Genomic DNA, 16,666 nt, shown 5'->3' on the forward strand with positions numbered 1-16,666 from the left:
AGGAGAATTCAGTCTGATTTCTGCCCTAGCTGGCAATAGTTGAGTACTGACCGTTTCAGAACTCAGCAGTTGAACACAGACAGAAGAATTTTGGGGGAAAGATGGCAAGAAAGCCTGAGAAGCAAGTGAAGACTCCCGTTCTGGCTAAAGAAAGGGATTGATTGTATAGTGAATTCCCCTACCCAGTGAAACAGGGAGTTAGCTCTGAAGAGTGAAGAGTTCCCTGGCCTGCAGTGGCTAGAAGTTGCCTTTGGAGCCCTTAAGAGTCAGTTTAAAAACTCCAGATGAGTAGTGGTGTTTCAAGAGAAGGGGGCTGCAGCCTTCTGGAAACCAAAAGAGTCAGAGACTACTTAAAGTGTTTGGGGAAAACACTAGAACGAAAGCCTCTCAACATAAAGTTTTCAAGTAACTCTGAATAATTTAAGAAACTCTCAGCCTGAAACAGAAGAACTCAAGTCATTGCGTGTACTATTTTACCTCAGAATCAGCTATACTGAGTTACCTCAGAAATGTTCAGCCCCTGATTTCACCTGACCTTTCTCTTCTCTGTTGAATGTTTTGTTGTTTTTGAACATCAAAATGCCTCAAGGGCCATTTAAGTTTTAGGGCTCCTAATCCTTCCCTCAGGTTCCCTGCGCTGAGCTAGCAGCCAAAATATCGTATTGTGACAGGGTAAGGACCGCCAGAGTTTGTCAGCAAAGAAGGAAACACATTACTAGGGTGGTTCAGTCAGCAAAGGAAAAGAGAATTGGAGGGAAAATCTGTAGTCTCTGTGGGAGGGAAGTGGAAGGAGCCATTATAGAGGCCAAACAGGAATGCAGGGGGAGAAAGTTCTGCCTCCCCCCCCGCCCCCCAGTAATTTTCTTGTGAGAAAACTGCGTTGGGGATGGGTTATTTCATCATTTTTGGTGTTCCACATGCAACTCCATGTGAAATGGCAAAATTGGTGAAATAACTCTCCTGTAGCACACTTTTTTGCATGCAAAAACTGCTCAGGGAGAGGCAGGACTCCTCCCCCCTTGGATGGTGCCATTCAAAGGCCATTTGACACCTCCTTTTTCGAAATGGAGTTCCCTATGGCTGCTGTACGGCTGTGAGGAACACGCAAGAACATGAAAAGAGTAACATATACTGTGGTGCTCAATAAGCATTAATGGGATGCAGAAGCTCTTGAACAGTGAACTGAGTAAATCAGAGCAGCAGAATATTGGATGACATTTAAAGTCATGATTGAGGGAGAAATGGATATGAAGAAGTAAACTGCTCTAATGATCGTTATGGGTCATGATTCACTGAGCCGAGGAATAGCACAGAGCTTATAATGTTGTGGAGTCATTGTCAGGCCTTTTGCAGGCTCTGAGTTTACTTCTGTCACTCCTTCTGGCAGCTTGAAGGTGAAGGCTCTCAGCAGGCTGGTGAAGAAGGTGAAGAGCTCCATCTTTGCCATCTCTTTCCCTGGACACTCCCGAGCTCCTGTAAAAGCAAATAAAGCAAAGCCAGCAAGTGAGTAACAGCTCTACACATTCTACTGTATTTGTCTGTTTTATTCAGCAGCTAGTGTGAACAAGAAATTGGGTCTCCTTGAAGTTAGCCTAAATCCATAGCTTAACTTACTAAGTTTGGACTTTTGCATTTACCTGCACCAAAGAGCAAAAGTTCTTCTCTATCCACAAATTTCCCATCTTTGTCCAAAAAATGATTTGGGTTGAACTTTCGAGGGGTCTCCCATATCTTGGGATCATAAACAACTGAGTGTACGTCTGGAACAATGACGGTACCCTGTAAGGAAGAACCAGTTGATTTAGAGTGCATCCACATCAGCAATTTCTGCTTTCATCCCTCACAGTCTCAGGGCTGTCTCTTGGAGTTCCAGGAATCCTCTTCAAAAATATACCAAAACAGCATAAGAAAAACCCTGCTGAATTGGACCAGTGGCCCATCTGTTTCACACAGTATCCAGCTGTGATTCCTGTTTCACACGGCAGCCAGCTAATTGCCCTGGAGGACAAACAGGGCATGCTGCCTCCTGGCACTGGAATTCAGAGATTTGCTGCCTCTGTATATGGAGGTTCCGTTTACTTGCTATGGCTAATGGCCCTTGAAGGATCTTTCCTTTATTAATCTATCTAACCCCATTTTAAAGCCATCTGTACTACATTCACTGGCAGTGAATTCTACATTTTAATCACTTGTTGTGCCAAGAGTGTTAAAGCTGCAGTACTGCAGTCCTAAGCTCTGCTCATGACCTGAGTTCGATCCCTGGTGAAAACTGGGTTTTCAGGTAGTTGGCTCGAGGTTGACTCAGCCTTCCATCCTTCCAAGGCAGGTAAAATGAGTACCCGGCTTGCTGGGAGGAAAGTGTAGATGACTGAGAAAGGCAATGGCAAACCACTCCATAAAAGGTCTGCCGTGAAAACGTTGTGAAAGCAACATCATCCCAGAGTCGGAAATGACTGGTGTTTGCACAAGGGACCTTTTCTTTTCCTGTGTCAAGAAGTATTTCCTTAACGAAGTCTGAAGCTGTGCCTATGAACCCATCAATACACCCTCAAAAAACTTGTACAATTTGAAAAATGAAAAGAAAACCGTGTATCCTTGGCAGTGGGGGTGAGGGTGAAACTGGAGCAATCTCGCTTATGCTATCCTGGGAAATTTCTTTGGCAATACATTCTCCTTGACCGCAGCAGACTGAAAAGATATTACACCCAACTCTGTTTCAGAACTTTCATCTTGAATTTGGTATACAACCTATGCCTGTTTGTGAAATAAGAACTTCTCAGTGCAAGATCAGTTCCCCTGAAGAAAATGGCTCCTTTGGAGAAAGGACTTTATGACCTTATACGCTCCTGAGGTCTCTCCCCTCCACAAATCCCACCCTCACCAGGCTTCACTCCCCAAATCTCCGAGTATTTCCCAACCCAAAGCTGGCAGCCCTATATATCTTGCCTAGGGTTGCCAACTCTGTGTTGGGAAATTCCTGTAGGTTTTGGGGGTGAGATATGGGGAAGGCAGAGTTTGGGGAGGGGAGAGACTGGGGGCTGCCTCCCCTATTTGTGCTTCCAAAGCTTTGCTTAGGTATGTCTTCCCTGGCACCCAGGGGGGTTGAAACAACCAAGAACAGCCTCGCCACACAAGGCCAGGAGCAAAGACGGGACTGGTGAGGCAGACCTGGTGCAGCAGGAATGGAGTCATGCCACTGAGGCAGGCTCCAGTGGGAGAGAGTCCAGCCAGAAAGCCAAGCTTGCTGGGAGGACAGGATCTCTGGAGGGTGGGATGGGCCCAGTGACTCAGTAACCTTCTGGCTATCCTGCCTTGTTGTCAGGAGGAGGCAGAGAAGGGCAGGGCAAGGACCAGGTGCAGGCAGGAGGAAGAAAGAATGAAGGGATTGACCAAGGCACCAGCTGATGTGGAACCTGGCACAGGACCGGGTGCCCGTGCAGGAGGTGTGGAGACAGCGGAAGTTAACAGGGGGTCTCCCAGTGATGACCAGGATGGAGAAACAGGTCATTGAGAGCTGCTGTCTGTGGAAGAGGGGAAGAAGGTGAAACAACCCCCCTCTGCCTCCAATTCTGAGGCCTAGGGAGGACACAGGGCTCATGGCAATGTGTTGGAGAGGTGGCTGGGGGAGACCAGGGAGGAGGAGTGCCAGGGGTATGATGCCAAGGACTGCTGTCCAAAGCAACCATTTTCTCCAGAGGAACTGATCTCTGTGGTCTGGAGATCGTAATCCTATGAAATCTCCAAGTTGCACCTGGAGATTGGCAACTCTGTGATGGCCCTCTGATACCTACCTGGGTTGGTGGGAATTCAGTGGGGAACTTTTTTAGCAGTTGAGCCTTGACTTCTTGCTGCAAGAATGGAGAATGTGTGCTTCTGTGGAGGCCTTCCAGATGGGATTGCTGCCTTTTATGGAAGACCTTTAAGCTGTACCAATAAGAAATGGGCTGGCACGGGAAAAGGCACCATAGGACTACTGTATTTTATTGATTTCTGTGGTATTCAGGGACTTCCTCACTGTGAGTTCCTATATGGATACATTTCTTAAAATGTCTCTTAAATAATGTTTGTTCTTGGAATACAGAACTGCAACTATAACAACCTTTTATACCTTAGGAATGAAAGAACCAAGAACGGTCACATCCTGCACAGTTTCTCTCGGATTCCCAGCTAATAAGATACATTTGAAACGCTGGATCTCATGAATCACAGCAAAGGTAAATGGCACTTTCTTCCGATCTTGATAGCCGATTGACTGGGAGGAACCAAAAGCATCTTCTATCTCCTTCTGAACTTTCTCTGAGGAAAATGTTGAAAAACATAAGATTGCTTTTAAACAGTTCATTTGCCTGTGGGAAGTTGAGCAATCATTAAGAGAGATTTATTCCATCTGACATTAGTCCATGTGGATACATTAAAAAATACACACTGAGAGTGGTAGCAGTAGAAGATCCGGACCTCTTCAGGGACACACATTTCCCCTGTGCTAGAAGTAAGAAAAGAATCTAGAGATAAAGGAACTGGAGCCAGTGCCAGATTAAACCCCGCAGGGGTCCCTAGGCGGTCAAAATCTTGGGAGGCCCCTTGCAAATTATCTCAGAATCAGAGCTCCTGCCCCACCACCTGTAGCCCCCACTGAAGCCTGCAGGCCCCTTCTCAAAAGCCCCTTTGACAAAGCTGCAGGGGAGAGGCAGAAAGAGGCAAACTTGGCGACAATGGCAACAGCAGCCGCACCAGACAAGTCAGGCAAAGAACGGCTCATTCGCTGGCTGCACGTGCAGGCTGGGAGGGCTACAAGCAGGGGGAAAACTGGAGGGAAAGCTGGCCCAGGGCCCCTAAAGGTGTGGGGGCCCATAGGCCAGTGCCTACTTGGCCTAATTCTTAAGATGGCCCTGACCGGAGCTGCCAAAACTCAAAGCAGAGCTGATTGCTCTCTGCCTTGTCCATTTTAATGAATCACTTCTTCTTAATTCCCGATTCTGCATTTCCTAGAATCCAGTGGACTGTCCAACATACTGGATCTTAACTTTTAATCCAGTACTGCCTACCAAGCATGCAACAGTATATCACTGAATACCCCAGAAGGAACTAAATGTTAAAGGGCGTTTTCGCACAGGGCTTACCCCGGAGCGACGTCCCTCTTCACCGCGCAGCGTCTGCGCAGATTTCGCACCAACTGCTCTGCAGAACCCGGAAGAGCCGCAAAGTCCCGCGGCTTTTGCATCGCAAATGTAAACCGCCAAAACCAGTTTACATTTGCGACGCAAAAGCTGCAGGACTTTGCGGCTCTTCCGGGTTCTGCGGAGCAGTTGGTGCGAAATCCGCGCAGACGCTGCGCGGTGAAGAGGGACGTCGCTCCGGGGTAAGCCCTGTGCGAAAACGCCCAAAAAGTGACATAAACACAAGGTATACATTTCAAAAGAGAGCTGTACATATAAGAACAGTGGTCTCAAGGAAAATGACTGATATTAGGGTTGCCAATCTCCAGGTAATGGATGGAGATCTCCCACTATGACAACTGATCTCCAAGCGATAGATCTATCAGTTCACCTGGAGAAAATGGCTGCTTTGGAATGTGGACTTTGTGGCATCATACCCCATTTAAGTTCCTGCCCTCCACAAGCCCCACCCTTCTCAGGCTCCACCCTTAAATCTCCAAGTATTTCCCAGGAGCTGGCAACCCTAACTGATATATATGAGAAAGTCAGCTTCTATGTTTCTGCTGGACAAATTGTTCAAGGGCAGCAACTCTAACTCCCTTTCCAATACTGACTCAGTTATTTGCGGTGTTTTCTTTTTATCACCGCTGCATTTATGCCCTCTTGCCATATATTGGGGAACTCACTGATTACTAACCACTGCTTGGAAGCCCAAGCAGATAGTCATATCTGTATGATGGGGTCAGGCACAATGGAAAAAAAATCCCAAAAGGGTGTTCCTGCAATCTATGCATGAAATTGGGATGGAACTGGCATCTGAATTCTCCTCAAATGGAGCACCATTTTGGGTTGCCTTAGCAACCTGTTAGGATGCTGATGCCTCTGGCCCCCATTGTGCTATAGAGGATGTGGAATTTGGAATTGGGGTGAGCAGTGCAGTAGCCAGATTTGCATATGATACCAAATTACCCAGCGTGCTGAAAAGCAAGGCAGCTTGTGAAGAGGTACCCATGGCTCTCTCTAAATTAGGTAAGCGGACAACAACGTGGCAAATGAAATGTGATGTTGGTAAATATACGATGATACATACTGGGGAGAAAAAACACCCCAAATTGGAGTGGCTGAGATTGAGACTGAAAGAGATCTTAAAGTTGTAGTGAAAAACTAAAAGAAAATGTGTATTGCTCAGTTAGTTATGCAACTGGATTCTTAATTAGACCTTCCTGGCAACACCTTCCCTATTCCCTGGTTGATGACTTCTGTTTCAATATGCTTCAATCCATTAAGACATTACAGAATCCTGGAGAGTGGAGAAATCTATTTTTATACAGGGAAAATTCCCAGTTATCCTCCCACCAGTTCTTCACAGATTTCGTGTGCTGATATATTAATCAGTCCCATGTTATGAACTCTTTAACAAGCTGCTATGAATAGAATGGCACGTATACTTTACGTAATTCTTATTCACCTTGGATATCTGGATGAGTCACCATGAGAAGCAGTCCCCATTGCAGAGTGGCGCTGGTTGTGTCTGTCCCAGCAACAAATAAGTCAGAAATACATTGAAACAAGTTGGGTTCATCGTATGTTGAGGTGGGGTCATTCTTGCTCTGTTATTGACAACAGGAAATGAAATTACAATGATTTTGGTTTGATTCCCAAGAAACAAAAAAGACCCACACACTATTTCTATATAGAAAGGAGAAGGATATACTAGGATGGACTCTACAATCTGAACAATGAAAAAGCTGTCAGCTAGTTTCATAGATATACGGTGGTTTAAAAAGTACAGGAGAAGCTTCAGACCAGTACAGGGGCTAATGGGGCAGTTAAAAGGTCCAAGAGGAAAGATAACAGAGATCTATATTTTGAAAAGAATTGGATTGTGTGACTTTAGCAATCATGTGTGATTTTAAAATGTTACTTATGAATTCCTGTTAATTATAGTATCACTTTGGTTGTAGCCATAATCAGAATTGTTCAAGGATGGAAAAGGGGATGTTTGTTTTTGCCTTTTGAATTCATGTATATTAGTGGGGTGGAGTTCTGAATGCACATCTTAATTGGGACTACAGAACCAGAGGGTATCAAAAGTTCTAAATGTTCGGCTATGGGGTGTGGAAGAGGGGAGGTGTCTGCAGTGTTACATGTTGTACAGTGTGAAGATTATGAACTTTCCAACTTCTCTCCTTCTTGTGATTTAGTCTGGCATAATGGCACGTTTTCCACGTTCCTGATACTCAAAGTGCCTTTCGTTAATAGCTCTGATAAACAGTGTGACAGCCTGGCTCAACAGTATCACAGAAACAGAACAAAGTGGGAGTTCAGTGGCACCTTTAAGACCAACAAAGGTTTAGTCACAGTGTGAACTTCTGTGTGCAGGCACACTTACTCAGACAAAGTGAAATGAAACTTACAAGTCCATACATGTAAGGCAGAGGTTGAACAACAGGTTAGCATACAAGCATACAATATAATGAAATGTTTTCAGAGGTACAAAGAGGAATAACAAGTTTATCAGGTCATCACTGTTTAGATTCAATTTCGGGGGAAAACACTGAGTCAAAGAATATGTCAGAATTGGAAACATGCATATATACATACTATCATGAAAAGGCCTTCTGGCCTTTGTCATGAATCCTAACCCCTAATCTGGCTCCATGGCCTTGCATGTGTAAATTCATGACAGGTGGGGAGGGTCTCCTTTAAGATCTGGGTTGCTAAACAAGATGCCTCGACTCCCTTCACCTGTAAAGGTACACTAATTGGGTCAATGTGGAAGGAGGAAAAACATGCCTCTGGCCTTAATTGGTTCTGACAGCTAAAGAAGTAAGAGAGCTATCAAGATCCTTAAGATCTGCCAAGACATCCTAATTAGCACCTGTCTCTCATTGGTGATCCAGAACACTGGCTGAAGTCAGAATTGCTATAATTATGCACCAGCCCAAGGACTAAGTACAGAAGAGAGTAGAGAGGTAGGATTGTTATCCTGGCACTCCCTCTGGCCAATCTTTCATTTTCGGATGCTGAAATACTGCTGGCTGGAATGCCAAGGCCTTTTTGTCCACATGGTAAAGTACTGCCTGTCTGAGTTATGTCTAGTTAGTGTCTATGTAATGGCTTTACTTTAAATTGCACTGCCTTAACGTAGGCTCTTTTAAATTTATGACTTTTTGTTAACAATAAAAAGCCTTACTTTTGGTACTGATTCTGCGTGCTGAACTCTCCAGGGATCTGGTGTCCTTGACCTCGGCTATCTTATTCTGTCTAACCAATCTTCTGGTGGGGGATGCAGCCTGCATTGGCCTTTGGGCAGGGCTGCTGACTTTTCTCAAGTAGAACCAGGTGGGGGTTCTCCTTTTCTCCCTCCTGGCTTTTGTTTGTAAAGGGAGTGGTGGCAGACTACAAGAGGGCTGTGCGCTAAGCCAAAACATGTTTCCTGGAGTAGCTCCCCGGCTGGGGCTAGCTGGTAGAGGCTGAGAATAGTGAGGACCGGGAAACAGATAAGAAACCCCTTCCATGATCTCTCCCCAGCACGGAGGTGCTAAACGTCCAAGGGCAGCCCTGAGAGTAAGAATAAATGGGGGGGGGGGGGTGTGCTGGGGGTGAGTCATGACACATACATACATCCAACATACATATTTATTTGTTTGAGGAAGTGTGCATGCACATGAAAGTTCACACTGGCTGATAACAGAGGGCCGTTTTGGGCCTGAAGAAAGGCGGCCAAAAGAAGAGTGCCCCGGTGCTTCTGGACGGTGCCGGAAGAAGGGGCGGGCCTTGGGTGGCTGGGGAGCATGTGGAACGCTCACGCGTCCCGCTCACAGCTCCCTGGGCGCTTGTAAGATGCTCTCTGGGCTTCCAGACGGCCAACTGTGGCCTCAGAGCCACCCCAGCGAAAAGGGACCACTTTCCAAGTGGTTCCTTTTTGAGGCGGTCGGAGCGTCTCTCAGGACGGGGTAAGTGCGGAATGGGGGCGGCCAGCAGATGTTGCCGGGTGGCCAGTTTTTTTGGGTCAACTTCAGAGGCATCTCTGAGTCGACCCAAAGTGCCGGTCTGTAATCAGCCACTATGCATAATACTTGTTTGGTTTTAAAGGTGCCATTTGTTCTAATGTTTCAGACCAATATGACTGGCCACCTGGATCTAGTATCACAAAAAACTAATCTGCTTTTAGGGGCACTCTTGAATGGGACGAGTGATTTCTGATCTGCATTTTTCACTATTGGTATGAAACCAAAAGAATAAGTAGTAGTTAACGGACAGTGTAAAGGGCTGATTTGTAATGCCTGTGGGATTACAAGTTAGGAAGTGTGATATTAGTACCCATTCCATGGTCCCCTAGCCTAGATTGTATCCTCCTTCTGACTTTATCCTTTTATTCACATAAGCAGCGTGAATAAAGAGAGCTAAGAGATAAGCAGTGTCATCCCAAGAAGAATAACAACACCTGTTAAGCCCATAACTTTCAATGGATTTTAAAGGGCGTAACTCTGTTTAGGACAGCACTGTAAATTGTCTTCATCACTTCTACACATACTTGAATATGGAAGGAAACTAATCCTGAGAAATTACAGGTGTGAAACTCTGCATGCAAGGTCATCACCACACATTAATTGCAACTGAACATCATTAGACAAGAAATGAACTCACCATAAGTTTTAGGTCTTCATTATATATTTTAAAGATTTTAAAATATGCATGTTTAGAATTAACAAATGGGAACCCAGAAACACTTTTGGGAGGTATCTCATTTCCCGCTCCCCCCACTATTTCCTCTTTCCATATCCTGAAAACTCCTATAGCCTCTCTCCTTTTTCTGTGTCATACTGTTCTTCTAGAGTTGCCAAACTCCAGGTGGGGCCTGGAGATCTCCTACAGCTACAGAAATTAGGTATCCTTTAGGGTTGTCAGCTACTGAGCCAAGCCTCTCTTCCGTCTATTGGCTGAGGCTCCTACCCCTCCTGGTTCCCTGGGGAAGGAGGGAAAGAGCCAGAGCTTCCTTTGTCCAGTTCCCTGGATCCCATGGAAGAGATACAAAGAAAGCACCTTTAAGTCCAATGAGTGCTAATGTTTTAAGCATGTTTTAAGTTTAAAAAAAAATCTTTGAGCTTGTCTGTGTCCTTTTAAAGTTTAAATCTCTGCTTCCTGGCATTACATTTTATGACACAACAAGTTCTCATTTGTGTCAGATTCGGCCCTCATAACAAACGAGGTCAATACCCCTGCTCTAACTGCTACAGCACACTGGCTTTCATAGGGTGGCTGCTGTTGAGCAGTAGCAAGCAGCCACCCCTAGTTGACTGATGGAAGTTGGATGATATCAAGTAACCCAGAGGTTGCTTCCAGGCTATGGTTGCCAATCTCCAGGTGGGACCTTCCAGCATTACAACTGAATTCCGGACCACAGAGATCTGTCCCCCTGGAGAAAATAACTGCTTTGGAGGGTGGACCATGGCATTATATTCAGCGGAGGCCTTTCCTCTCCCCAAACCTGCTCTCCTCAGACTCCACCACAAAATCTCCAGGAATTTTCCAACCTAGAAGGGCCACTTTTGTCAGACCTGGCCCCAAGGTACCCTCACTCAAAGACCAAAATAGGCCTGAAAAGGGCTCTTCTCTCTCCACCTTGCTTTTACTGACAGAACTAAACCTTGGAAAGCTGTGGTTGCCTGGCAGCAGCCACTGAAAGCAATGGTTGCTTAATGTTATTTTCCTTTTATCATTTTCAACCTTTAAAAAAACCCAAGAGTTTTTTTTTAAAAAAATATTTCACATTTCTTTGCAAACCTGGGCCTCTTTACAGTTTTGTAGAAAGATCTCTCTTACTTGGGACTTTGCAATAAGCTTAAGTGAAGATGATACTGCATTGTCAGAGGTGCTCTTTGAAGAAAAGCAACAGATGGTGGTAGCAGATAAAGGAAGTAGAATAGTTGGTGAGGAGCTGGAAAAACACCTAGTTAGTAGGGGAAGGTGATGCTGACCCATTTAACCCACTACTTTATGGCACCCATAGTCAGAATGTGGGGAAAAAATCTAGCCTTTCTTAGATATCTGTCCTTTCCCTGGCAATCAGCAAGAAGATTGGGGGTGGAGACATGAGGGGAGCATGCAAAGTCAGGAATGTTGCTATATCACTTCTGGGGAAACTGTGGAAGCGATGCAGAGTGGCTCTAGTAATCACAGGAAGCTTTACGACAAAACCACTTATAGTTTCCTCCAGAAATGATGCCTCGTTTTTTCCTCTCCCTATCAGTTGCGGGCAAAGATGGCTGCCAGCAGGAGGTCTCCCCTCAAAGTAGGGGGCCTAGCAGCCCTAACCAGAAAATCTTGTTGGTAGTTCTGGAAGTGTTGCTCTTTAGTCTAATAAGAGGGAATATAACAATGGTGCAGAGGTGCTGGATTCAAAAAGTGGATACTTACTTTCTCCATCTGAAGTAGATAGTAATCGATGAAATCCCGCGGATCATGCTCTGCCAGTTGCATCCTATGCGCTTCTGTCTCTTTCCTTGCATGTGAAAGCACAACATCTACGGCTGCAAATGCCTTTTTGTATGGCCATTTGATGTGTTTCATGAGCCATGGGACCGCTTCATAGAGCTGCAGGAAAAAGAAAAGCAAATCTTGCACTTCAGTCAACCGGCTGAGCAGCCCCTTCAGCATCATGAACTGGATTACACTTGAAAGCAACTGCATTAATTCTCAGGGAATGATAGTTCCTGGGAGGATCATCCTGACTTTTTGTTAGTTCTCAGTTCCCAGAACCCAGCTCGAGGAAGCGGCCCATGTGAATAGATATACAGAGACATTAGAAGGTTCCTCATACTCAAAAAGGTTGGTATAGTGTATGCATGCAATTTATTTCAGGGGACAGAAACTGAGTACTGAAATTACCAGACAGGGAGGAGGAGGAACTAGCTGATGAGGGAGAAGAGCCAGCACATACTCTGCCCAAATAATAATTTTTTCAGGAAAGTCTTCCCTACTTAAACTACCAAATCAATGAGAATCCTGGAGCTCTTGAGTCCCTCACGGGATGAGACCCTCTCAAAAAGGTGAGGAAATTAGTAACTCTCTGGAACTAAAAGGATCAGATTAATGTTTTCTTTCCCAATTTTCTTTTTTGTATTTTTGTTGTGCGCGCGTTTGACCTCCTGTGATGGCTGGATTGTTCATGCTTAAATCTGCACACAGATGGTAGCTTAGAATGGAGACAGCAGCTTTTGGTGACTTTCATAAAGAAATGTCCAACTCTAAAGCTACAGATGATCTCCCCTAGAGGTTCTACGTATAGGTAAAGCACAGGAGAAAATTCAGAGTCAAATAGCTGCCAAGCCTGGACCACCAACAGGGCCGGATTAATAATTATGCAAAGGAGGCACTGGCCTATGGGCCCCCAGGCGTTTAGGGGCCCTGAGCCAACTCCCCTCCCAGTTTACCCCCTGCTTGCAGCCCTAGGAGCCTGCACATGCAGCCAGCAACTGAGCCGCTCTTTGTCCGATTTGCCTGGTGAGGCTGCTGCTAGTGTCGTTACCAAGTTTGCCTCTCTCTGTCTCTCCCTCACAGTTTAGTAAAAGCGGCTTTTGAGAAGTTGCCTGCAGGCTGCAGGGGGCCGCGGGCGGTGATGTGGGTGCTCTTACTCTGAGATAATTTGCAAGGGGGCCCCTGAAATTTTGACTGCCTAGGGGCCTCCACAGGGTTTAATCCGGCACTGACCACCAAGGAGCAGCCAGAATCCAATCTATGCAACTGGACACAGTCTTATGGACCACCCTGGCAAGATGATGATGATGATGCTGGATTTATATTCTGCTCTATACTCTGAATCTCAGAGTCTTAGAGCAGTCACAATCTCCTTTACCTCCCCCCCTCCCCAACAGACACCCTGTTAGGTGGGTGGGGCTGAGAGAGCTCTTACAGCAGCTGCCCTTTCAAGGACAACTCCTATGAGAGCTAAGGCTGACCCAAGGCCATTCCTGCAGCTACAAGTGGAGGAGTGGGGGATCAAACCTGGTTCTCCCAAATAAGAGTCTGCAAACTTAGCCAGTACACCAAAATGGCTCTCCTACATTCTCCTACATCTGACTCTCCTACATTTTATAATTCCTTGATCCTTCTGTCTATGTTTTGTCCTCATCTCCTATATAAAGGGTGTGCCTAGTGAGAAGCCACTCATCATATCTGGAGAAGTGGGTTATAGTCTATGAATGCTTCTGCTGCAATAAAATCATATTTTTTTTTAAGTGCGAGTGGGCTGTTATTTTTTGCAGGTGAAGACTAGCATAGGTCCCCTGCATATGTTTTGAAAGGAAAGTCCATAGTGGAAGGCTTGCAGAAATGGATTTATGATTTCAGTGGAACTGACAGAATCATAGCGCTGGAAGGGGCCATACAGGCCAGAAGCTTCCCTTCATACTACCTCATTGGAAGTTCTTCAGATTTTTTTTTTTTACCTGGACAGGCACTTCCATTTCAGGGACTTTGAATCAGGTCTTGCCTTCATCCTGAGGATCTTTAATGGGGTTGCTGAGCTGGCCTTTCCCAGAACATGTGACATCCTTGTGTACCTCTACTTGGGTGATCTTCTGTGGCAAGGCAATGAGGGCTGTTGCAATTGTCAGAGGCAGAGCAGCATTTGGCATCTCCTTCCTTGACAATAAGGGCATTGCCTTACCCTCATTTCTCAAGTTATAGCCTGCTGCCGAAAATATTAGCTCAAGCCTTTACTTCATCATCTCCTAAGAATACATTGTCATGCTCTGACCTGGATAGCCCAGGCAAGCCCTATCATGTCAGATCTGGGAAGCTAAGCAGGGCCAACCCTGGCCAGTAATTGGATGGGGAAACCACCAGACAATACCAGCGTTGGGAGGCATAGGCAGACTATCAAGCTACTTCTCTGAATGTCTTCCATGCCCCAATAGGGTTCGCCAGTGGTTTCTATGACTTCCAGGCACAGGCATGCACCCGCACCACACACACAAAATGGACCCACTGATGGACCTTCTGATGGTTCCTGGTTTGTTTTGGCCACTGTGTGACACAGAGTGTTGGACTGGATGGGCCATTGGCCTGATCCAACAGGGCTTCTCTTATGTTCTTATGTGACACAGAGTGTTGGACTGGAGGGGCCATTAACCTGATCCAACATGGCTTCTCTTATGTTCTTATGTGACACAGAATGTTGGACTGGATGGGCCACTGGCTTGATCCAACATGGCTTCTCTTATGTTCTTATGTGACACAGAGTGTTGGACTGGAGGGGCCATTGGCCTGATCCAACATGGCTTCTCTTATGTTCTTTTGTGTCACAGAGTGTTGGACTGGATGGGCCATTGGCCTTATCCAACATGGCTTCTCTTATGTTCTTAAAATGCAAAAAAGAAAACTCCATGAACCAAAAGCTTCTCAGCTCCTATCAAGTGATGTGATGTGCTATCTTACACCAGAAGATAATATTCCCTGTCAGATGCTAGACAGTGACAGGAACACTACCGATTTGGTCACCAAATTTCTGACTAGTATATTTTTCCTTTTGTAAATAATGTATTATTTTTTGAGTCATTGCTTAAGATCATCTGTTCATAGGAGTTCTGAAAAGGTAAGTAAGAAAGACCTCTCTGCCTGTGACCCTAGAGAACTGATGCCAGTCTGAGTAGACAGTATTGTCCTTGAGAGACCAGTGGCCTGATTGAACAAAAGACAGTTTCATGTATAATACCGTTCTTCCAGCACTACTTCATCATCCATGAAGTGAGATGCCCTAATTTCTCCCCACAATGACAAAGACTACTCACAAGATGAAAGAAGGTACCTCCAAATGTTACACTACACTCAATGGAACTCATCAGCTTGAGGAACTGTTCATCATCAACAGAATACCGATGTCCAAAAACCAGAGCACAGATCACATTGCAGACTGAATTTAGGATGGGTAATGAAGGGTCAAGTGGCTGCCCTGCAAACCAAGGTATATGCAAAACATTAACCATAGTTTTAAACTCTCTTGTTAATACAAAGAACGCACTTTCTTAGATAGGAAAAAGCTGAACATGAGATGGCCTCTCTTGATTCCACCGCTGCCCCCTTTGGGTGTTAGATAAAGTTTTAGTCCCATTGCATGCTGATGAAATAGTTCTGTTATCAATAAACCAAGACAGATGAAACACATGCAAGCTAATTTTGATGCTTTCTGTAAGAGGGAGAAATTTAGCATTAGTTACTTGGGGGGTGGGTGGGAAGGAAGTAATGGTTTTTGGAATGCAATTTAAAAATATTAATGGACTATCGATGGACATCTCACTGAATACCTTGGGATACATTTTAATGAATAACTTAGCTGGAGAATTCATTAAAGTTTAACAAACTATTCAGCCAATTGTGAGATTTTTTTGAATCCCAAAGGAGGTCAGTCAGTAGATCCTGCCTTTAAAATTTATATGAGGAAAACGCTTGCACAACTTTTTATTGGATCTGAGATTCAAGATAACTGTAATAATAGGAGGGGTGAAGTTCTCAAGCGGGCGGAGGTTACCAGCATCGAGGCACTGCTGTTGAAGACACAGCTGCGCTGGGCAGGGCATATTTCTAGGATGGAAAACCACCGCCTTCCCAAGATTGCCTTGTATGGCGAACTTTCCACTGGCCATCGAAATAGAGGGGCACCAAAGAAGAGGTACAAGGACTCCTTGAAGAAATCCCTTGGCACCTGTCGCATCAACCATCACCAGTGGTCTGACCTAGCCTCAGATCGCAAAGCATGGAGGCACACCATCCACCAGGCTGTCTTTTCTTTTGAGAACGCACGCATAGCTGGTCTTGAGGACAAAAGGAGATTGAGGAAGAATCACACTGCTACAGCACCAACCCTAAATCAGACTTTTCCCTGCAGCCACTGTGGCCGGACCTGCCTGTCCCGCATTGGTCTTGTCAGCCACCAGCGAGCCTGCAGCAGACGTAGACTACTGCACCCTTCTTAAATCTTCGTTCGCGAAGCCAAGCCGAGAGAGAGAGAGAGAATAATAGGAGGATGCATGCATCTGTCAATACTTCTGTCTCTTTAGGGAAGGCATAAGTCTTTGGAAAATAAAACTAGTGGTCTTGGCATAGGCCACAAGCTTTAGAATAATGCAAAAATGAAGAGTTTTCTTTAGAACACGTCCCTCATACTATTTGTGATGGAAGCTACAGTTGTGTATTTATGGAAAATACAGCTAGAAGTTTCAAAATTTGCCACCAGGCTCAGGATGATCATGGGAATTGCAGTTACAAAAACGAGGCAAGTCAGAACAAACTAGTCCCAGGTTATCTCCAGAAAATCCTTCTGCTACTTGCCACAGAAGTGACAGTTTATTCGTGGCAGACATAACTCATAAGAAAATAAAGCTATGAGTTTTAGAATATATGATCAGGATGATCACAGAAGTTGCAGTTGCAAAAAAGAAGAGAATCAGACAATCCCGGCCCAGGCTAGCTCTAGAATGTCCAGTCTGCATTACACGGAATCATCT

The 16,666-nt window shown here is 45.3% G+C and overlaps 1 protein-coding gene across 1 annotated transcript in view; it reads right to left on the reverse strand.

Annotated features, from left to right (window-relative positions):
- Positions 1-1,235: 1,235 nt before the first annotated feature.
- The window catches only part of LOC132574450 (cytochrome P450 2J2-like), a 32,961-nt gene continuing 17,530 nt past the window's right edge, over positions 1,236-16,666 (reverse strand). The window contains exons 3-8 of the mRNA XM_060242805.1: positions 14,954-15,114; positions 11,580-11,756; positions 6,625-6,766; positions 4,109-4,296; positions 1,638-1,779; positions 1,236-1,473 (exon numbers count right to left, since the gene is read on the reverse strand). Of these exons, the coding sequence (XP_060098788.1) occupies positions 1,283-1,473; positions 1,638-1,779; positions 4,109-4,296; positions 6,625-6,766; positions 11,580-11,756; positions 14,954-15,114 (1,001 nt within the window). The 3' untranslated portion in view covers positions 1,236-1,282. The remainder of the gene's footprint in view (positions 1,474-1,637; positions 1,780-4,108; positions 4,297-6,624; positions 6,767-11,579; positions 11,757-14,953; positions 15,115-16,666) is intronic.

Source organism: Heteronotia binoei, chromosome 6 (assembly GCF_032191835.1).
Source record: "Heteronotia binoei isolate CCM8104 ecotype False Entrance Well chromosome 6, APGP_CSIRO_Hbin_v1, whole genome shotgun sequence".
NCBI classification, from domain to species: Eukaryota; Metazoa; Chordata; class Lepidosauria; order Squamata; family Gekkonidae; genus Heteronotia; species Heteronotia binoei.